This window comes from Trachemys scripta, chromosome 6 (assembly GCF_013100865.1).
Source record: "Trachemys scripta elegans isolate TJP31775 chromosome 6, CAS_Tse_1.0, whole genome shotgun sequence".
In the NCBI taxonomy this organism is placed as follows: Eukaryota; Metazoa; Chordata; order Testudines; family Emydidae; genus Trachemys; species Trachemys scripta.
Window position 1 is genome coordinate 86814901 of NC_048303.1, and position 23840 is coordinate 86838740.

The following is a 23840-nucleotide window of genomic DNA, read 5'->3' on the forward strand; positions in this document are numbered from 1 at the left end:
ACAGTGCCTACACCAATGAGGCCCTGATGTGGACTGAGGCCTTTGGGTTCTGTAAAAATTCTAATCTGCTCAGCTACTGGAAATGTACGGAAACAATTTGATTTGCATAATATGGTCTAACAAGCCTGAATGACTGATTTTCAAAGCAAATTGAATGTTGTCCCATTACTCAACACTCCAGAGTCCTACAGTGTTTTGTTTGCTGTTCCTTGTGGTTAGAGTTTTGTGGTTATTGCAGTTTAGTCACATTGTGGCGGCCGCCTTGTTCTGAAGATTGGGACCTTTATTTGCTTGCCAGAATTCTCCATATTTTACTACTTACATTTCTGTATCTGTTGCCCAAGAAGCATTGAAGATGACTATCAGTTCCACTTCCAATAGCTGTAGGTTGCTCATTTATATCAACTGCCATCCTTTTCTCCTATTGAAAGGTAAATTTCTATATAAGTACAAAGCTCAGGCAGAAGGTATATCCATTTAGCAGGACTTGTGTTTTTCTTTACAATTGTCTATATGTCTATCGGGATTCACAAAGAAAGTTTTTTGCAGACAGTCTTTTCAAATAGCTTGATATCTTTCTCAGAGAGCACTGAAAAAAACTCCCATCTGTTTTGGGGACTGGCTACAAGGGAAAGATGTCAAATGCATGCTTTTCAACAATTGTTGTCTTCTCTAGAGCATTAATCTCTTGTTTTCTCTTGTAACTGCTGTGAAGTGATGGCTATCCATTGTGTAACAGCATCTGACACCCTGCAAGACTGTAAACACATACAGGATTTCATTTGCTGATTTTGTTTAATCAAAGGAGATGATGGAATGTTAGCTACACCCATGTGGTATGAAAGTACTGGGCTGAACAAGGGAAGGGAATGGAACGGAGCTCAGTGGTGCAGTTTTTCTCAAGGAGAAAGGGAGGCATGCAAATTGACAATCCTCGTCTGAAATTCCTGGACCATAGGTCTGAATCTGAACTCATTGTTAGCAGTTTTACATCCATGTAACTCCACTGAATTCAGATTTCCCCAGACATAAGAAAGATGACTATGCAAGGAGTATGTATTTCCCAAATAACTTTGGTATTTTAAAATTTATCTCCATTCCTGTACAAAGCTTGATAAGGAAACACTACAAATAAAAAAACTGTAGGTTCTCTTTTTGATATTGTTTTCTATTCATTGGATCTAATTATGTATCAATCTTTGTAAAGGTAAAATTCTTTGATTCTGTAATCAATTCTCTCCACAATGGGTATAAATAGGCTAACTCACAGGAACACTAATGGAAGTTACTTGTGTATATGGAAGAGACACTGGGCCCTTCAGTTCAGTAATCCTTCCAGTTCCCAAAATGACTAGGAAACCAATAATTGTTTTTGAGACAGTCCCATTTAAAGTTGATCTGCATAGAAGAAAAGAATGTTTTTAACTTTTAGTGTCTCTATACTGGATAAAGAAGAGCTGAAGGGGCTGGTGGGGGTGGAGGCTGGTTGCGTGCTTTGACTGTAGAAACACCTGGGATCTATTCTTATGTACACAAAGGCCCCTTTACACTACACAAGGCAGAGACTTGGCTGGTGTAAGTTGTCATATCAATTTGCAGGTACAACTACATTCACAGTGCATGCCACTTAAATGTGCAATTGCACACACTTGTACATTATCTCAGGGCCTGATCTTTTAAAAAGCAAGCCTTTTAATATCCCAGGTCTCTGGCTATTTTGACTATTTTTATTAGTCATTTGTTTCAATAGCTGTGTGACGCTGTGCAGTCTATATGGTTTTATAAAAATATAAGTGAATATAATGTAACTGGGATATGCTTCATGCAAAAGGTCTCTTGTAAGGTATCATTACAAAGCTCATAATCTATTGAGTGTGATCATCCTATTTGTAGAAATGTACCACTCTTGTATCTAAAACTAGAACTATAAAACATAACTCTGAGGGCCTATTGTAATTATGTAAAGTGTGGGCCATTAAGGATGGTTTGGAATCTTGATGACTACCATTGTCTGCAGATGGCTGTGTTTACCTGTGAGTCTTCCTGTATATGTGTGTGCTGGCAAGTGAGTAATGAAGTCTTGCAGTGACATGTGATCATGTCACCTGAACTGGAATCCATCTTTAACCTGGTGCTTTTCCAGTAAGGGGGGTGGAAACCCAGAGGGACAAAGGGTTCCCACCTTATGCAAAAGATATATAAAAGGGTGGAAGAGAACAAGGGGAGGAGGAGCCATCATGAAGAATCGCCTAGCTATCACCTGAACTGCAACAAGAGCTGTACCAGGGGAAAGAATTGTGCCCAGGCCTGGAAGGTGTCCAGTCTGAGAAAAAACTTACTGAAGCATCTCTGAGGGTGAGATTATCTATATTCAGCTTGATTAGGCATAGATATATGCATTTTATTTTATTTTGCTTGGTGACTTACTTTGTTCTGTCTGTTACTACTTGGAACCACTTAAATCCTATTTTCTGTATTTAATAAAATCACTTTTTATTTAGTAATTTACTCAGAGTATGTATTAATACCTGGGGGAGCAAACAACTGTGCATATCTCTCTATCAGTGTTATAGAGGGCGAACAATTTCTGGGTTTGCCCTGCATAAGCTTTATGCAGGGTAAAACGGATTTATTTGGGTTTAGACCCCATTGGGAGTTGGGCATCTGAGTGCTAAAGACAAGCACACTTCTGTGAGCTGTTTTCAGGTAAACTTGCAGCTTTGGGACAAGTGATTCAGACCCTGGGTCTGTGTCTGGAGCCTGATGGGAGTGTCTGGCTCAGCATGACAGGGTGCTGGAGACCTAAACTGGCAGGGAAAACAGAAGCAGGGGTAGTCTTTGCACATCGGGTGGCAGCTCCCAAGGGGGTTTCTGTGATCCAACCCGTCACAAGCTGCCAACGGATATTTCATATATTTTGATTGGCATTTTAAGACAAGCATCACAAAAGATTAAATGAGGTGCTCCCTCTCAAAGATCTGGATGAGGAGGATTTTCTGTGCACTACATGCTTTGTGTGTGTGAGTGAATGAAGGCTATGTAAAAATACATGGTTTGCTTTTGGATCACTCAGGAAGGCATTTTTCTTTTGTTGCATGCATGAATCCTTCTGTCATTTTAATAGGCTTGGAATTCTGCTTCACCCTGCCTTTCTGTGCAGGGGGATGTTTCAAAAGAGCTAGAAGGTGGGGCCATGAAGTAACAGGATGGGAGTGGTTACAGGTAAACTTTAAGTAATAGAAAACAGAATACTAGATAAACTAAGTGCTGCTGCCAGCCTGCCTTTTTCAACAGAGAGGTAGAAATCCCTGTCCAAGTTACACACATGGAGCTGAAAGAAAATAGCAGTGCTCTTTCTGGGGCAGATGGATTCTATAATTCTTCATTTCAGGTAAGCCTGATTTTTGAAGGGGGTTGGAAAGTAATTACTAGGCTTTTGGAATCTGCGCGGAGAGAACAATTTCTGCTCTGCACCTACAAATATTTTACAGCACACTTGCAGACCTATCCTGCCAGTGTGCCAGGCTCTTAAATAAAGGGACTGACCAGAACTGGCACACTTTCAGAGGCTCCATTTACTGCCTTCCTTTGTTACCCAGTGTGCTGGGATAGCTGAGAAGTCTCTTGTTCACATTCAGCCTCCTGCATTCAGTGTGTCACCTGTGCTCCCAGATCTCACCACTGACTTTTCCCACTATCTTCTCTGTGCAGAGCATCTCAGACTAAAATTGTATTCAGTTGTTATTAGGATTGTTAATTTACAGTGCCCACTTTGATTGCAGCTGAGGGCATTGGAATAAGTCATCACTGTGGTGCAAACAACTGCCCCATCAAAACAAGGAAAATTAATAGGAGGAAAGCATTAGACCCCCCCAAACCTTAACTTCTAATCAAAGAGCTGCCCTTGCCTTAAGAGAAACAGTCACACACATAATCACTCAGGGCAAATCTTGCTCCTCCACTAAATGCAGTTGCTGCAAGAGCACATTCTGCTACAGCAAGGGACAAGGAGCAGGTAGGATGTAGAGAACCGGCTCAGAGGGCCCACGTGCTGTGCACAACATGGAGCCCAGCTTAGCAAAGGTTCCCTGCATATCCATGCACAGCAAGACATGAGTAGCAGGGCAGGGACAGGAGAAGAAGGAGCAGAGAGGCCAATGGATCCACCATCAGGCAGCATTGTCACCTAAAGTACTGGGGCATACGTGTGGGAGGGGACAGACTATGGTCCTGAAGCTGCTCTGTGCTGGACAGACTCCTTCCTCTCCTCCCACAACCCCCAAACCCACCTTGTTCCAAGTTCAGTGGGAGGGATCAGCAGGAAGGACAGTATTTGGCTTTTACTGTTGCGGGCCATGCACATAAGCCAGTCACAGTTCACATAGGGCATCAAGCTGATATTACAGAGCATCCAGAATAACATGTGACTCCTTTTATACTCTGCATGCTAATGGGAACATTCACACCAACCAGATATCATCTGTAGAGTTTTTTTCCCCAAATAAACATGGTTACAACTCTTTTGTTTGAAAAAGTTAAAAAGGTACTTAAGCAACTTGTGTATTTCATCTGTATACAGATAAATCATTGCTGACTGAACTAAACCCAGCAACGGTATATAGTTATTACTAGTGCAGTGTCTTACAGTGAGCTCAGACAGAGAGAAACCCCAGTCATAGTGAAGTGAAATTACCTCAACACACAAAGTGCACATTGCAATTCTGGTGCTACAGCTAAATCACAGAACAAATTCAGACTTGGTATAAGAGGGTTCAAATTCTAGGAAGTCAATGAAGTGAAATGCACTTAGGACCTGATCCAAGTGACTTCAGTGGTGCAATACTCCAGATTATCATATCTGAATTTGACCAGTAGTGAAGTTTTTGCTGCTATACAATAAAAAGGTCAAAGTAGTCAGCAATTCTCCGGGCCATAAATATAATGGCATTGAGGAAAGTGATTAATTTAAACCCCTTTGAATCTGTTGTACCTCGCTATAAACATAAACTCTCAGATGTGTATGAACTGTCTAATGATTAAATCACAAAATAACAGAAAATAAAGACAGGGACAAAGTAAATCTGCTGCAGTAAGTTTGTTTTAGAAAGTAAATAAGACAGCTTTCAATGGTGCTTAGTGGCCTTGACTGGTAACTGGTTTGTGGTCAAAGGGTCATATCTGCATTTCCCTTCATCAGGCATGAAAGACTATTTGCCTCGCAATGTGGAGAGAGTGTACTTTGACAGACAAGCTAGAACACAGTAAAGAGAACAATTTATTTTACTTATTATTTCTTACTTATTTTTATTATTTGTATAAATATTTGAGCTTTTTTCAGTTTCCATTTGGCTACAGATACTTAAACAATTCACATAGCCCTAGATAATATAACAGCATTCTCACTGTCCCACATGAGTATAACCTTTTCTATAGTACATTTGATGTCTTTAGCTGTTCCTGCTTTCAGCCCTTCTTAGGATCAACTTCTTCTCATTTGTGTTACATGGATCCCACTGGAGCTAGTTGTAGTAATGGCCCCAGTGCACCTCCCCTCCCAACTGCTTTGTGATGATACATATGTCTAAGAAACTGCAGTCTTTGTCATATAAGCACTTTCACCTCATCATTTGCAGCTTCAGCTTCCAATAAGTGTGTCTAAAGAACAAGAGGAATGCCTGCAATTTGTACAGCAGCCACTGCACCCATTACAAATCCTACTACAGTTAAAACCATATCAGGGAACTGGCACTGTTTAGTGTATAAAAATCATTTTGAAGTAGCAAAAAGGAGTGATGGAGATTCATAAGTGTCAGCTGCTTACATGTATGGCTTACAACATATGTAGTTCCTCCTGCACTGAGTCTTATCCATCCCCCATAGCACACTTTTACCCCTGCAGTATAACACAAGATGGCCCCACTGCAACTATAAAACCTACATGCTAAATTCCTTGTTTCAATAGATACCTTGTAGCTAGAACTCATGAACAAGTAATTTTTGTCATTGTCTTCAGGCTTTTAACAGATGTATTCATTGGAAAACGTCACATAATTTAAGGAATATATATCGTTATGGTGTATGTTTAAGCATAGATAGCTGCTATGTATTTATTGAACAGAACGTCAGTGTTAGATGTTGAAATATCTGTGTCTCACCCATCTGTCTCTCTATATATCTATCTACAATATACATTAGTAGTGTGGTACAGAGGTTATGCAATATTGTGTCATCTAACTTTGAATACTGTTAATGTCACACTTGTGAACACCTCACGGATTTAATTTCTGGACATCTGTGCCATGCTGTCGCCTACTCAAGGCTGTGGCATTAGAGCCACAATCTATTCAGTAACAAAATTCAGTTCCCACTGTATAGCCATGGGGCTAACTTGGCTCATCATTCAAACACCCTAATTGGGTTGTCTGAAGATTGCTCTAAGTCAGTGCTAAGACTCTGGGCTCTCATTAAAATACTGATAATCAAGAAGTTTCAACTCCTCCTCCCCAGACCTATGGGAGGTGGTACATACTGAGGAGTTGTGAGAAGGAATCCAATACACTCAAAACCACCTGACTTTTAAAGTAATCAGCAAAACATAAAGTATAAATTGAGTTAAACACAGCAATGGGGACGTCAGGAGGTAGGCAGAGTCAGACTGCCAGGAGATGAGAGCCTGAGACAAGCCAGAGGACAGACCAGGGAGTCAGGATCATATTTATGACTGACTTTTTTTTTTAAATGAGCAGCTTCAAGAGTTGCTGCTTCTCTTTCCGCTTCAGTTCCTCTGGTTTTACTTCTCTGCCTGTCTAAAGTGTTGTCTGCTGTGACAGTGAGCAGCTCTCTAGTGGTTTCTATAAGCCAGGTAATGCAACACACTTACCCTGTCTGTCACATCATTCTTACTTGTCCACCCACTGTATCATGGATTTACAGCTGCCTTGTTCTGCACAGCTGATTTAAACCTTTAAATTAAGCCCACTTGTGTCCATTTGATATCTTTACACTATTTGTGCACCTTCACTTTGGGCCCACTGAATTTAAATCTGCTGGCTCATCATCCATCTCTCTGTGCTGTACACGGGAGGGCCATTTGCTTGAATTAAATACAAAAATCATCAATGTTTCTCTCTTGTTCAGTAACTTTGAACTCTTTCAGCATATGCTGGCAACAATTGATTTAAAAATCCCTAACTCACTATTCCTGGACCTCAGCATTACTGATCTGGAAAATTGTGTCTCAGGATAGAACATGCAGATTGATGCCTTTATAAATGACATGCTAGTTAACAGAGAAGGCAGGATGAAATATGAAGCCAGGATGAACAATGTGCTGGGGGCGGGAAATGGAATTTGGTGAATCACATAAGACATCTTCATTTGCAACTGGCTGAATGAATGAATGTCTGAAATTTTGAGGAGATGGACTTTACAGGTCAATTAAAAACCGAAGGATCTGGATGTCCACTCAGAAAAAACCATGAGCAATTATGTACTTATATTTGAACATGCAACTATTCTGATTGTGCAAACAAATCAAATATTTCCACACACTAAAAGCAACTAAGCATCATTTGCATCAGTAGACACCAGATATGCACTGGGGTTCAAAATTATCCTGACTAATCTCTAACAACAATATTACAAATCCTTCCTAAATAAGCTGTAACCTCTAAGTAGTTACCGCTGTGCTCTGTCAGCCCATCTTTAATCATCATCTGGAAAAATTCTTGGGTGTGTACTGTGTCTAGACAGAATACTAAACACTGACAATGGAAACTATGCTGGCTTTGTTTAACAGATTGCTGTGGAGTCACATCTAGAATATTCTTATTCAAAACTGGTATGATAGAAGTGGAGGAAGTGCAAAAGAAGTGAACCAAATGGTTCCAAATTCAAAGGATGTGGTTATGTAGAAAGGCTATGGCAAATAGACCTGTCTTCTGAGACTAAGAGGATGTCATTTAGGCCTCGTCTACACTGGCAAGTTTCTGCATAGTAAAGCAGCTTTCTGCGCTGTAACTCCTGAGGTGTACACACTGCCAAGCTACTTAGTGCGCAGAAACTGCACAGCTGTAGTGCTCTTAAAAAAAAAAAAACACACACCCGCCGATAGGGGTACAGCTTTCTGCGCCGGGGCTACAACGCTGGAGTGCCAGTATAGACACCGTTGCGATTACAGTGCTGTGATTGGCCTCTGGGAGGTATACCACAATGCCTGTTCTCACCTCTCTGGTCATTGGTTTGAACTCTACTGCCCTGCCCTCAGGTGACCAACCGTCTTAGGGACACTGATTTTTATATAGCCTAAAGTATTCCTTTGTTTAACTTTAAGGAAAATATGTATAGTTGGGAAATATTTTAGTTATATCTAAGGTCACATTTCCACTTAAAAGGTGGAAACCTTAGATTGTTTATTCCTTAAATGCTTAAGATGCTATAACCTTCTTTTGTGATGTTCACTTGCAAATGGTTTGTATTTAAATTCAACCATGTAAGACAATTTACTGATATCAATGCTGTGAGTAGTAATATCTTTTATGTACTGATATGGAATAAAGTAATCTTATAAATGGTTACTAATATAAGAAGCCACTTGAGTATCAAATATTTATATTATTTGGGAAATTAGTTAGTTTTCAGGCAATGGTTAAGCAACTTCCTGACCAAACTCAGTTTCACGACTGGGATGTGGGCAATCTGACTTAGTGGTCAGAGAAGTCAGGAGCCAGGTTGGGTTTGGATACCAGGAGACAAGAATCTGAAACAGGCCAAAGGCCAGACAAGGAGTCGGGTGCCAGCAGGGGTGAAAGCCGGTACAGGCTGGTACGGCATACCAATAAAAAGTGGCCGCCAGTACTGGCCCGTGCCCAGCTGACTTTAAACCTCTGCTGCGGCAAAGGACCCTGCGGCAGTGCTTTAATGTCATTGTCCCTTTTGCCCCCCCCTCCTCCCCCCGGCTGCCCAGGGTGGGGGGAAGGAGCAACTGCCCTGGGGCCAGCGATTTAAAAGGACCCGGGGCTCTGGCCGCCAGCCGCTGCTGCTACTGCCATTGCAGCGGCCAGAGTCCTGGGCCCTTTAAATCGCCGCTGGAACCCCAGGCGGCATGGGCCAGGCAGCGGGGAAGGGATGGAGTGTGGAGCCGGCCCCCATACTGGTAGGTCTTCAGCTTTACTTTCACCCTGGGTGTCAGGAGCCAGGCAGAGTCAGGTTACCAGGTGATCAGAGTCTGAGACAAGACAGAGGGCAGACTGGAAGTCAGGGTCTAGTGGCAGGCTGGATCAGGATATCAGGAGGTCACAGTCAGGCAGCAGGATCAGGTAGTGCAGGGGAGGCAGTCCTAAGCAGGGAACACTCCAGTTCACAAATGATTTCCTGTTCCTCTGCTTGATTTAAATAGAAGCAGGGAACCAGTCAGGATCCTTCGAGCTTTGCCAGTCAGATCCCAGGGCTGGCATCCTCTGCTGAGCTGAACTTTGAGTTCTAGCAACTGTTAACAGATCACTGGGAGGCGGGTCAGAACATACGGACTCCTAGAGAGTCCTGGGCTGGCAGTTGAGACCTGTGGACTCTGATGCTCAGACGAGAACCACCTTTCCAAAGATTGTTAAGAAGAGGTAATGCCTTCTTTGATGATCACATAAGTTTAAAGACTCTCTAAGAATCATTTAAATTTAAAAGGACATATTTTGAAAGCTCAGAGACTTCTATATGGTAAAAAGAAGCTTTTGGACTCATTTGAAAGGGAATTTCAATGTGTATTAAATCTTGATGGAACTAAAGGGGCATTAACGAAAATGAGTTGAATAAAAGAAAGAGTTAAACTCCATCTGTAAAGATGTTCTAAAAATGTCATACCACAAAGACAAAAGTAATGTGAGGTGAAGAAAAAAATTTACAACTTTGCCGCATATGCTTTAGCAGATTACATATTCAGGAGCTGACTATCCCATAAAGGAGCCTGTGAAGAGGTGAACAAGCAACAGGTATTTGCATCCAGCGAAGCCTCTGAAAGAGGTGTGTATATAGTATCTTACTGACGCCTCAAGATAAATCCTTTTTTTGGCAGAACCATGAACAGCAATGAGGAAACAAACTTCCTACTGCTTTGTGTAACTGCAGCCTGCAACTGGGCTGCTTTTGTTTCTGTCCCAACAGGAAGTGCATCCCAGGAAACCCAATACTGCATCTAGAGTACACACGGTGTGACATCTCTATGTTTTCTAGAAGACTTACTCTGTAGCACAGTGTGGTTGCCACCTTTAGTGAGACTATGGAAAGAGAAGGGTATAAATCTGTCTGAACTGAGATACCACTCAGCACTCTCATTTCAGGCTGTTCATCTCATCTCAGCCATGCAAGTAAACAGAATCAAGCTGACAAAGAACAAACAAGCCACAACACAGCATTGTTAAGAAGCAACCTTCCAGTCCAGCACTACTTCTGCAATGTGATGACTTCAACATCGTTGATGACTTAATGTTTCAAAAGCACTGCCAATAGACTAGACTTAAATAATTCCTGTAATAATTTTCATATTGAAATGCTATTGTAATTTAAGGTACCAACAACTTCTGTTAAACACCAGATTGTTTAGACTATGTACTCCTGAAGAAGAGATATAAAGTAACCTCAGGGAAAAGAGAGAAATATTGGGACTTATTTGAATTTAAGATTCTTAGCATTCATATATTTGCCTGTGTCAAGATCCTTAAAGCGATTGGATGAGTTCATAAGAAATATTGCTATTTCAGTTGAGTAACTCTTAAATGGCTTCTTTTAAGTAACCGAGTGAAATATTTACTTCAGGTCATGGGACTTAGGGCTTGTCTATACTTACCGGGGAATCCACACATGATGATCGATGCATCGGCAGTCAATTTAGCAGGTCTAGTGAAGACCCACTAAATCGACCGCAGATCGCTTTCCTGTCAACTCCTGTACTCCACCGAATTGAGAAGAGTAAAGGGAGTTGACGAGTGTAATGGTGCGTGACTCACCCCTGCGGCACCTCCTGCTGGTCATCCTGGGAATTAGCTCTCCAGCTGTCAGAGCGCCCTCTGCAGGCCAGTGTCTTGCTACCGCTGGGCCCCCGGGTCCCTCCCGGACCCAACTGCCCCTTTCCACTGGGGTGCTGCCCCCTGGCAGTAACCCCACCATCTCAGGGTCTTCCCATTCCAGGAGAACCCCCACCCACTTTCCCACCTCACCTCAGTCGTAGGCTTCTGCCAGTCACCAACTAGCCCCCGCTCACTGTGGCTGACTGCAGTATAAGTCACTCATCACAGGCAAGGTTGGGTTTGGATCTGCTGCCTCTGCCTAGCCTTGGGCTGCCCTCTGCAACCCCAGTATCTGTTTGGCCTTATACTAGGCCACAGCCTAGGGGGTTTCCAGGCCAGAGCTCCCCAGCTCCCGTAGCCTTCCCCAAGCCCTGCTCCACTCCAGGTACCTTCTCTAGCTTCCCAGCAGCCAGGCCCATCTCCCTCTATAGCTAGAGGAGACTGTCTTTGCTCCTGGCCCACTGCCCTCTTATAAGGGCCAGCTGAGCCCTGATTGGGACGTGGCCACAGCTGAGACTGCTTCCCCACTCAGCCTGGGCTGCTTGCCCCCTGCCACAGCCCTCTCCCAGGGCTGATTTCAACCTTTAAAGCAGGAGCGGGTGACCACCCCCCACCTCAAGATCCCCTCCACCAGGGGGTCAGGAGGCTCGTTTAAAGTTCCGCAATACTCCCTTATAACGTTGTTTGGCAGCTGCCTGCTTTGTCCACTGCTTGCAGAAAGAGCAGCCTGTTGCAGCTAGCTGGTGGGAGCTTGGAACGAGGGTGGACCGGCAGCCCCCCTATCAGCTCCCTGCTCCCCTAAGTTCCCTGTGCGGCAGCCACCCAGCAGGCTATCAATTGCTGGGCAGTTCAGGTGTCCCTCCCCCCACTGCCATGTGCTGCTCCTGCCCTCTGCCATGGAGTGCTCCCGGGAGCCTCCTGCCTGCTGTGCACAGGGAGGTGGGGGGGGAGAAGACAGAGGGGTGCTGATATCAGGGTATCCCCCTCCCCTGCTCCTGTACCCCATCTCGACAGAGCAGGGGGGGACACTACAGGGCTAAGAATGGAGGGAGCTTGCTGGCAGCAGCAGCTGTCTCAACTTGCTGATCTACTTAAAAAGGCAGTGGACTTAGAGTGGGGTCAGTGCACTTAAAGGGGCAATGCGCGTCTCTCTCTCTCTCTCTCTCTCACTCACACACACGCGTACACTCACCGGCACTTTGGAAAGTGGAGGGAGTGGTGCGCGCCAGTGGAATAGCGTGGGTTCATCATCACGTTCAGTTTCCGCACGGAATGTTTGCAGCCACTGCCATGCATCTATTGTGTCTCCTCTCTCCATTTGTGCTGCCTTGTAGAGTGTGAAGCTACATTAACAACATGTTAACCCTTGAGGGCTCAGCCAAATGCTAGTTCATCATTTAGCACAAGGCATTCTCTGGGAAATATCCTACCCTCTTCCATCCTCCTGACTCCACCACCTCAACCAAGCTTCACAATCATTATTGCTGTGTACAGTATTAAATTGTTTGTTTAAAACTTATACTGTGTGCACACAGTATACAAATATATATTTTTTCTCTTGGAACCTAATCCCCCATTTACATTAATTCTTATGGGGAAATTGGATTCGCTTAACATCATTTTGGTTAAAGCAGAATTTTTCAGGAACGTAACTACAATGTTAAGCCGGGAGTTACTGTAGATCGAAGCTACATCAACTTGAGTTACGCTATTCACATAACTCAAATTTCATAGCTTAGACTGACTTTTCCCTGTAGTGTAGACAAGGCCTTAGTTAAGACAATTTACCTCTGTCCATCCATGATTCACCAACCCTTAAATGAAATTCCCTCACCCATCTATAAACTGTTTTTATTATCTCTCATACACTTAGATTGGACTCACTACTGATAGGGGGAATAATATACTTTGGTCTTAATCTATCTAGAGAACAGCACTCCTTTCTCCTCCATTCTCCCCTTGAGTTTTGCATGCAGATCAGTATCTGAGCACAGAGCAACTCTCTACTTTTGCTGTCTTGCTAAAGTAAAGCGCAGAAGCATGATTGTCACAACTGGAGTCAACTATTCCTACATTAAAGAAAGATGTTTGATTTTGGTTTTGAACTAACGTCTTGTTTACAATTTTGATATTTTTCAGAATGACTCTGAAGATGAGGTTATAAATGAGGAGGGGTTAAGAAGCAGGAATTCACAAAATAGGGATGCTGTGCATAGTAACCCGGTAAGTTTTTGTTTATCTTCAGATTAAAATAATATCCAGTCACTGGAGTAACCATGTTTACACTCAGAACGAACCAGAAACATAGTAGGGTTAGTAATACTGTCAAGGCAGAAAATAAATATACACTTGTGATAGTATATCCAGGAATAAAATGAATAACTGAATTAGAACTGAAGTCAGTGAGCCAATCCTGTTCTCAGAAATCCATCAAAAATACATGGAGACATTGACATCACTACCGGGATTCCTGAAAATGTTTTATAATTTCATAACAGCTCTACCCAAAACATACATGGGGCATAGCAATGCTGGTCATGATGAGTACTAAAGGCAGAGAGCTGACATATGGTATGTCTGCACTTTGAGTTGTAAATGAAATTTCCAGCTTGAGGAGACATTGCTAGCTCTGAATGAGCTAGGTAGCTAAAAACAGCAGTGTAACCATAGCAGTGGGACAGGCTAGCCATGTCAAGAATATGTCTAGCTTCTTGGATGGGTACATACTCAGGTGGCTAGCCCCTTCTGCTGCTTTCGCACCTCTGTGGCTCCACTGCCGTTTTTAGCTTCCTAGCTCGATCAGATCTAGTAAGGGTATACCTTTTAAATCTGGAAATTACACCTCCAGCTCAATTTGCTGATATACCTGTAAAGGGGGTGGTGACAGTTTTCCATAGAAAGTATTATAAATAGTCTAAAGTTTTTAATTCAATGGAGCTCTTCCAGATTCAAATCTATGTAACAGAGTAGAATGTGGTCCTTTATGGTAAATTCTTTGTTACTCTGAGGCCCCTGATTTTTTTTCTCTGTCTTTATCAAAAGAGTTTTTATGGGTTTTATTTAACTTATTAATCTAAAACCTCATGAGCAGATTCTACACTGTAAACATTTTTGACTATAAGCAAATGGAATTCCACTTTCCAGAATCCACTGAAAGAAGTATTTTCTTCCTCTTAGGTTTGTCTGGTTTTTGGAAAACCACAGTGAAAATGTTGGTCTGGCTCGCCAACACTTTTAGTGAGGCTATTTTTCAGACAGGACATAAACTTAGACCCTTTCTCCCTGAATTGAGCACATATTTGGTTTTGCGTTGTAATTACCCATCCACTAGATGGCCCAAATCCCAGGGCAACAGTAAATAAGCGGCAACATCCAATGGTCAAAGGGTGACAAAAATGCTATACAGATGGTTTTACATCAAATGTTTCTATTTCATTTCCTTTGGCTGTATGACTTGGCCCATGTGGTGAGTCACTAATCACTTAGATATACTAGAGTTAGTCAAAAAATGTTGAAATTCAAAACTTTTCTTTCCTTCCTTTACCTTCAAAAGGTCAGACAATTCCGGAACTTGAACTTAGGGCTTGTCTGCATGGTGAAGTTAGTGCACAGCAAAGATTTCATCAATATTTTCACAAAAATATCTTCATATTTCAAGCAGCTCCATTAGATGCTTTAGTTAATACATTTGCCTATATTGAAGTCTTGTCCAGTGACTGAGTTTGGTGGCAAGAGGCCTATAAGCACTGGTAACAAGTTTTTCATTTGCTGCCCTTAAATGCAAGGAGTAAGGTGTGAGTGTGCAAGGCCAACATTTTTTTGACTTCATCCACTAGCTACTCTGATTGCCTAAAATGGCTCTGCTCTTCCACTGGTGACATGTTACGCCAGATTCTGATCGAAAATACATGGGTCAAGATGAGATCAGAATCTGGCCGACTGTGTTTGTGGTGGGCCCAACAATACTGTTTTTTGGAAGTAAATCCAATCACTTGGAGAAATATGGGGTAAATGCTCACTAGCAGAACTCCATCAGTCTGTACCACACTCCAGCAACTCATACGCTAGACTAGAGTAATTTCCAGCAGTGCTGGGGGATTAGCGGACAGGGTCCTCAGGTTAAAATATTGTATACTTAAAAGGGCACAGCAGTGTGGGACCCCTAACAAATGCTTTCAGACACAATGAGTCTGAAAGCCAAAAAAATCAAATTCTATTCCAAGTTCATATTTTTTAAACATTTTAACTCTACAGACGTAGATTCAGGGATATTTAAAGAAATTGCTAACATTGTAGAACCCAGTGGGGGTGGGGAAGGGTGTTACCATTCCGCCTCTGTGCCGATCCCCTGAAGATATGAGTTGTTACAAACCACAGCTACAGAGCTATAGCTCAAGCTGCAGTAGTTCATGCTTTTAATTCTGGAGGTCACCCAACACATTCAGTCCCTGGTGTGTCAGCCAAGAGAGCTGGTGTCACATGAGACAATTTCCAACTGCTTCTGAGGCAAATTGTAATTATTTTCAAAATCTTAACTATTCAGTACCTTTGTTATAGTCTACTTTAAATAGGAGAGGGGGACAAAAGAATCCCACTTTACAAACAGCCCTTCCTTTATAAGGATGTTATGTATTAGAGATAAATAAAAATCTTTTTTTTAAAGTGGAACTACAAATTAATCTAAAGAGCCATCAGTGAAATTCTTCAGGTTAGAAAGAGTACTGGTGAGGTAAGATTGGGACCTTAAGACCCAGCCCATGCTAGACAATCTCTCAGTCCCAGCTCTGGGATTGTGACTGGCCTTGTCACGGGAAAGAAAGGAAGTTTCTTACACCCTCTTCCCTCAGATGCTTTTAGACCTGCGCGGGCCAGACACAGCATAGCTTTTAACTTCTGTTTCTTTTAGCTCTGTTTTTCTTGCTGTTCTAGGAAGGCATATTGACAAAGGTATCATAAATTAGTATCATAATATTGTATTTTAAACATTTTCAACGGTGCAAATAGGTACTCTTTGTTATTTTGAAAATCCAAAAGAAAAAAGTTATTTGGAAAAATCCCTGATATATAACCATTTGAATTAATTTTTCCCCCCTCAGTTCCTGAGTATATTAGCCTTTCAATGTATTATACCAGTTCAAAGGGCAGGGAAGTTATGCCTGGAACATCATAGCCTTGGATGTTCTGTGTAAAGTATTATCCTATTTATTGCACCATCTATGCAGTTACCACATTATGTTTTTAGATGTGTTTAGAATTGTACGTGTGTTCTGGAAATACCTCTCAATTTTTTATGCATCTTTCACAATAGGGGCTTCAGACTCTAGGAAGAGCTAAGTACATCTATTTTACTTAAGGCTTGTCTACATTGCACCACAGTCTGGAGTATGGGAGCGTGATTTGTAGAGCACACTAAGTGTTGTGCTCTACCTGTCCCAGGGAGACCCTGCTTGGACAAACTACTTTTATTCAAATTAGGTACCTTTTAGTTTGTGCCAGCAGGGTCTACATGAGGCAATTAGAGCACAACGCTTCAAAGCGCTTTACAGATCAGACCCTGTACTCTGGATTGCGGTGCGGTGAAGACAAGCCCTTAACCGCTGTGAAATGAATTGCATTTAGTTCTAGAACTATTAGCAAGAGATCTGCCTTTTATGATCTATCACAAACAAATGGCTGAAAACCCAGGTTTCACTGCATTTAGGGCCCTGTTGATTTCTAGGACACTGCTTGTGTGAGTAAAGTTACTCTCATCCATAAGTTTTTGTAGAACCAGGCCCTTGGTGGATCTCTGACATCACAAGACAATTGACCATTATATAGCACCAGCAAATGCCAGCAGAGTAGCATGAGAATGAACATCCTGTAAGTTTCTAGTACAGTGGTGGGCAACCTGTGGCCCGTGCGCCGCATGCAGCCCATCAGGGTAATCTGATTGCGGGCTGCAAGACATTTTGCTGACGTTGACCATCCACAGGCACGGCCCCCCGCAGCTCCCAGTGGCCACGGTTCACCATTCCTGGTCAATGGGAGCTGTGGGGACCCCCCTGCCGCCACCATGGTAGCAGGGAGCTGGGGGGGGTCTCACTGCCCCACTGCAGCGGCGGGTAGCTGCGGGGGTCGCCCTGCCCCATGGCAGCAGCTAGGGAACTGCAGGGGTTCCTCTGCCCTGCGGTGGCAGCCGGGGAGCTGCAGAGTACCTCTGCTGTCCACGGCGACTGAGAGCTTGGGAGCCTGCTGCCTCAGGTGGCGGTGGTACCTTATAGCTCCCTGCCACTGCGGGAGGTGGTGGGACCCTACAGCTCCCAGTTGCCGAGGCTGAAGTCATGGAGGTCTTTTGAAATCACGGATTCCGTGACTTCCGAAAGCTCCATGACAAAACTGTAGCCTTAATTATGACTCCCAAGAATGCTCCCTTCCCAGGACACTCAGAATCATATTTTAGCCCCCACTGTTTTGGGTAGTGTGGCTCAAGCATGACTGTATCATGGCAAAATTGAGAGTTAGGAGGTCTGATTTGGGAAGATGGAATGAAAAATGGGCACATTTACTTCGCTCTATGTGATCAGCTGTAATTTAGGTTTGAGTGTCTTGATTCCACCTATCCAAAATGAACAGATGCAGTATAACCCTATTTTAATTATAGAGAAAATGGCACTCTGATAGCCTCATCCCTTTAGATCCATCAGGATAGAACCCTGCTACAGATGTACAGTGGAAAAGAACCCCTTGGTTGGCAAATACTACCTACAGTACGAGTGGCTTGATTCACGTTTGATCTTCATTTTATTTCCCAGTGAATATAAAAAACAGAGTAATCAAAGTTAAGTAGAATAGGGCAGATAATATACAATAGTCTAGCTCCACAGAGCTGAAAGGCTTTCAAGGCCCTCTCATGGAAATCTGAATCACAAAGGCTAAAAACAGACCTCTATCCATGTAGTTTTGGACTATCACATAGGAAAATGAGTGGCAGCTTCTGAGCAAATTTTTTTTTCCCTATATGCCACTTTAATTATTTTGTTAGTTTTCCCATTGAGCTGTTTTGCTTCATATGGTCTCCCTGGAAACTAACTTAGGGCATTTCAGAGCTTTCAACAGAGTGTATAATATGCAGCAGAAAAAAAATAGATTGAAGGGGAGAAAAAACAGTGATAGGTCTTGATTTATAAACTAGTTTTGTGAATGTAAGTAGCATAAATATTTATGGCATTCAAAGACTAAAATTACTCAACACACAATTGCTCCAAACTACCAGCCAACCTGAAAAAAACTTCTTTGGAGACTAGAGTATAGTCCATAGTATGGTTGCATCAGTACATATTTTTAAGAAAACATTGTCCTGCTTCACAATATAATTGCACTCTGTAATATTTCCAGCCCCATACCAAGTAGTGTACAATTGATTATCACAATCTCTTCTTCACATACTAAAATAACACATTGAAAGGGGAAAAGAATAAAGACAACATATGAGCACTACTTCCCTTGTATTACAGAAAATTCAGTTAAATATGTGAAAACCTTCAGTTTCTTTGTCAGCTGAAAACTGTAAAGTGAGAACAGAATTTACACAAAGGCCTCTTTTCACCATTCTGGCAGTGTAAAAGGATCTTACAGGGAGTGTAAGTGTAATACTCTTCCAGAATGGTTTAAAGGACAGTAGTATAAATGTAAATCAGGCTCAAGAATTGTAGCTGAACTTCAGAAATAAATTTGGCATTGATATATTAAGACAAAATTGTGATATTGTTTGTACAGATTTATTTTGATTAATTTCTATTTTTAACATTTTAATTTATGAAGGACAAAGAACAACACTTTATGTTGTGATGTACTGAAAAGAATCTATGTTTCATATCTAGAGAGAGAGAGAGAGAGAGAGAGAATGAATAATAGATATAGATATATAGAATATGAAAGCAGGTGACATTAGGAACTTTGACTAGAAAGGGCAAAAAGAACATAAATGACTGGAAGGTACCGAGTTGATATTGGTAGAGAGGAACCAGTCCCAGATATAAGTGGTGTTTTGGAGGAAATCCCATTGTAATGTAAACTAAACTGTATTCTACTGTTCAGCTACTAATTGGCACTGTGTGTAAAATACCTTATTTAAAGCAAACCTTAGCCATACCTGGCAGAGCATTAAAGGATCTTATAATGGACATATCCGCTGTGTATAAGCATGCTCTGTGACCAGTCCATATCTAGGACAGAAGTACATGACATGGTGTCAGGAATAAACTAAGAACAGAAACAGAAGGAAAGTCGTAACAAAGCTGGCAGGATCTCGTGAACATGCCACTCTTCAATGCCCCCAGCAAATTTCGGCTGTGACAAACCTTCAGAATGGACAAACTAGAAACAGTATTTTGAAAGATTTTTGCATTGCTACCAAGCACCACAAAGAAACTGGAGATATATAGGTATCTTCTTTAATTTATGCTATGGGGAAGCAAGCCGATCATATCTTTAAATTCTTTGACTTTACTGAAGTCAGACACAAAGATGACTGTGAAAGTGTTCTGCCTATGTTGGATGCATACTTTATACCTCAGAGAAATATGGTTTATGAAGGAGCATGTCCCCGCCAATTTCTAGTCAGTTTGTCTTCCCCCAAGTAACTGTCTCAATCTACTTCTTTCCCTCCCCCAACACTGCCTTTTGTCCCCTCTGCATTCAAATCAGGTGGTTTCCTCCTTCCCACTGTCTGGGTGCCAGCAGGGGGGAGGGTCACAGAGAGCACAGGAGAGACAGGCTCCTTGCTCTCAGTTCCAGTACCTGGCCCCACCCCAGTCTTGAGCTGTTGGGAACTGCTATTACAGGGAAAGTCCTTCTGAGCCTCCATATCACTGGTCTGGAGCATGCTCAGTCACTCTTTGGGGATTGGGCATGTCCAGTTTGTTTACCTGTAGAAGTTGTGAGGGGATGGAGCATGCTCAGTTGCTCAATGTGGACATGCAGTCTGGTCAGCACTGGGAGCTGTGAGAGGCTCAAGCATGGTCAGGGTGGATAAAATCTGTAGAGTTTTTAGCTGTTAAAATCAAAAGCTGTCATATGTAAACTACAAAATTTCAAAGGCTTATAACTTGGCCAGATGTAGTTGTTTCTATGAAAATCGGCTTAAAAGGATATCCCTGACAAAAAGGCTACCTCCCTGCCAAACTTCAAGTCCCTGTTCTAAAGCATGGGGGTGCTAGAGATTTTCAAATAAAACGTTTCCAGTATTTTTTAAACATGGGCAAAACAACATAGTCTTTCCTAGCCACCTTCTTGGAAGCAGCTGGACCACTTTGACTGAAACTAGCCAAAAAACATTGAGCCTTGGGCAGACACCTGACACGGCAGATTTCAGCCCAAGTGGTTAAAGTTTGGCAAAGTTATAATTAACTGAAAACAGGGTCTTATAATGAGAAGTGTCAGGTAACCTTAATAAGCAGTGCTACAAGATCCACCTAGAATATAAGATTCACTTTTGATCATCTATACAAAACTATTCTGTTCTTGGCTCTTTTCCTCATCTAGTGACAGAGGGGACAGGCTAATCTCCTTCTTTACCTCCCCCTTTTACATTTTGTGGGCTTTGAGAAGGTTCAAAATTCAAAAAGCTCATCACTTAACAGCTATGCTATATAACTACTGGGTTTGCTTGATGTTAATAACAGTGTTGGTACCACACAGCAGAATCAGAGCTGTGTATGCAAAATGAGAGAGAATGTGTGTCATGAATAGAGCAAGTGGAATGAGATGTTACTCTTGAGAGTTCCTGTTGAGACTGCATGCCGATTGTGATTCAGCTACAGAATGAAACCAAATTTTGCCCTGTGAAACCACCACACCCAGCTGTCTTTAAGAGAATCTCCTCTTTTGAAGATTACTCAAGAAATATGTCAGACTCACTATATTTTTATGTATCTGTTTTCCAGGAGGATACACACATCAATATCGAGAGTGATCAGCATAAAAACAAACAAGATTCAGTAGCTGAGAGAACATTCTTAAAAGGGTAATTATTTTTTTTTAATGAGCAGGTTTTCCACCCATTTCACCCCAACTCCAAGCAAAAATTTGCCAATGTCTCAGCCTCCTGCATGACAGGCCAAAATTCAGCTACCACATTACTAAGCCAGGCAGTCCTTTGTATCTCCTAGTAATTTGTGTATTGAAAAAACTACATTATATTTAAAATTATTATGCCTTGCAACTGACGTATATGATCATGGAACTGAGCATGTGATTATAATCAGGAATCTTTGCAAATTAGAGAAACTAATATTTTTACATAAACTAGATTTGCCCGTTTGATCCAACAGCACCACTTTTGCATAGTAGCTTATATAATAGTTGAGCCTGTTAATGGATTCCAACTGAAAGTTCAAGATTCATCATTGCCATGCATACTATATAGTAATTCACACCAGTGCAAAGTAGATATAAACCACTACCATCCGGATTCGGTAGTGTTTTACACTACTTTGCACAGGTGTCAATGATTACACAATGAATTGAGCTGATAGTCCCTGTGTGTGTGTACATCCAATCTCCATAAAAGAGGTTCCTGAGCTTGAGATAAAATACTGACTTTTGAATTAACATGCTTCTGCCATATTGGGATGGGAGAAGTTTTCATATAAGCACATTGTGCTCTGCTTTACTCTTTCCTTCAATTTCTATCACGGCTTTGTTACGTATTGTCTTCACAGCTTTCAGTTTTGAATCTCAGTCTTCCTGTTTTATAATTCAGCAAGCTCTAGACACTCAGCTGCTAGGTAGCCAGGTATTTTGAATTTATCTCATTCAAACTGGGTTACTTGACCTGGCCATGTGCATGTAAAATTACCTAATTTATATGCACAAGTTGGGAATTTGGATCCATAAATTAAGTATATGCATAAAATATGCATTACACACTTAACTTAGAAAACCAGGCCCATAATTTGGTCACTTTCACAAGCAGTCATAACATTAAAATATTTATCTTAAGCAGTTAGCATTAGTTTTTATGCCACACAATTTGTAAAGTAATTAACTATTTTTACATAATCAAATGAACTATTCTTCTCTGGTCACTCCTCCCTGCTCTTTGGAAATTTGTGGTTTTACTAGCATTTATGAAACTATTGCCCATTTTAAACTTTTAGGGCCATGTTAAAAAAAAGGGTGGAAATCGCTGTAATTGTGAGTGCAAATTAAGCATTTGAGTGTCTAAATAACCATTTGCAGTTACCATAGTTGTATATACAAACGAAGCATCTGCAAACATGCAGTTGTGTGCACATTTTTGAGCAGAGACTCCCATTCTCAGAATCAGGCCCTTAAAGTTTAGAATGTTAGAATCATAGAACTGGAAGGGACTCTGAGAGGTCATCTAATCCACTCCCTTGCACTTGTGGCAAGACTAATTATCTAGACCATCCCTGACAGGTGTTTGTCTAACAGGCTCTTAAAAATCTCCAATGATGGAGATTCCACAACCTCCCTTGGCAATTTATTCCAGTGCTTAACCATCCTGACAGTAGGAAGTTTTTCCTAATGTCCAACCTAAACGTCCCTTGCTGCAATTCAAGCCCATTGCTTCTTGTCCTATCCTCAGAGGTTACGAAGAGTAATTTTTCTTCCTCCTCTTTGTAAGAACCTTTTATGTACTTGAAAACTATTATGTCCCCTCTCAGTCTTCTCTTTTCCAGACTAAACAAACCCAATTTTTTCAATCTTCCCTCATAGGTCATGTTTTCTAGACCTTTAATCATTTTTGTTGCTCTTCTCTGAACTCTCTCCAATTTGTCCACATCCTTCCTGAAATGTGGTGCCCAGAACTGGACACAATACTCCAGTTGAGACCTAATCAGAGTGGATTAGAGTGGAAGAATTACTTCTCATGTCTTGCTTACAACACTCCTGCTAATACATCCCAGAATGATGTTCAATTTTTTTGCAACAGCGTTACACTCTTGACTCATATTTAGCTTGTGGTCCACTATGACCCCCCAGATCCCTTTCTGCAGTACTCCTTCCTATTTTTTATGTGTGCAACTGATTGTTCCTTCCTAAATGGAGTACTTTGCATTTGTCCTTATTGAATTTCATCCTACAGTATTTACTCGAGACCATTTCTCATCTAGATCATTTTGAATTTTAATCCTATCCTCCAAAGCACTTGCAACCTCTCCCAGCCTGGTATCGTCCGCAAATGTTATAAGTGTACTCTCTATTTCATTATCTAAATCATTGATGAAGATATTGATCAGAACCAGACCCAGAACTGATCCCTGATCCCTGCGGGGCCCCACTCATTATGCCTTCCAGCATGACTATGAACCACTGATTACTCTCTGGGAACGGTTTTCCAACCAGTTTTGCACCCACCTTATAGTAGCTCCATTGCATTTCCCTAGTTTGTTTATGAGAAGGTCACGCGAGACAGTATCAAAAGCTTTACTAAAGTCAAGATATACCACGTCTACCTCTTCCCCCCATCCACAAGGCTTGTTACCCTGTCAAAGAAAGCTATCAGGTTGGTTTGACATGATTTGTTTTTGACAAATCCATTCCTACTGTTACTTATCACCTTATTATCTTCTAAATGTTTGCAAATTGATTGCTTAATTATTTGCTCCATTATCTTTCCGGGTACAGAAGTTAAGCTGACTTGTCTGTAATTCTCTGGGTTGTCCTTTTTCCCTTTTTATATATGAGCACTATATTTGCCCTTTTCCAGTCTTTTGGAATCTCTCCTGTCTTCAATACTTCTCAAAGATAATCGCTAATGGCTCATATATCTCC

The 23840-nt window shown here is 41.7% G+C and overlaps 1 protein-coding gene across 1 annotated transcript in view; it reads left to right on the top strand.

Moving 5' to 3' along the window:
- The first annotated feature begins 3234 nt into the window (after window positions 1-3234).
- The window catches only part of SLC28A3 (solute carrier family 28 member 3), a 63209-nt gene continuing 42603 nt past the window's right edge, over window positions 3235-23840 (top strand). Inside the window, exons 1-3 of the mRNA XM_034774361.1 lie at window positions 3235-3391; window positions 13197-13280; window positions 20984-21063. Of these exons, the coding sequence (XP_034630252.1) occupies window positions 3326-3391; window positions 13197-13280; window positions 20984-21063 (230 nt within the window). The 5' untranslated portion in view covers window positions 3235-3325. The remainder of the gene's footprint in view (window positions 3392-13196; window positions 13281-20983; window positions 21064-23840) is intronic.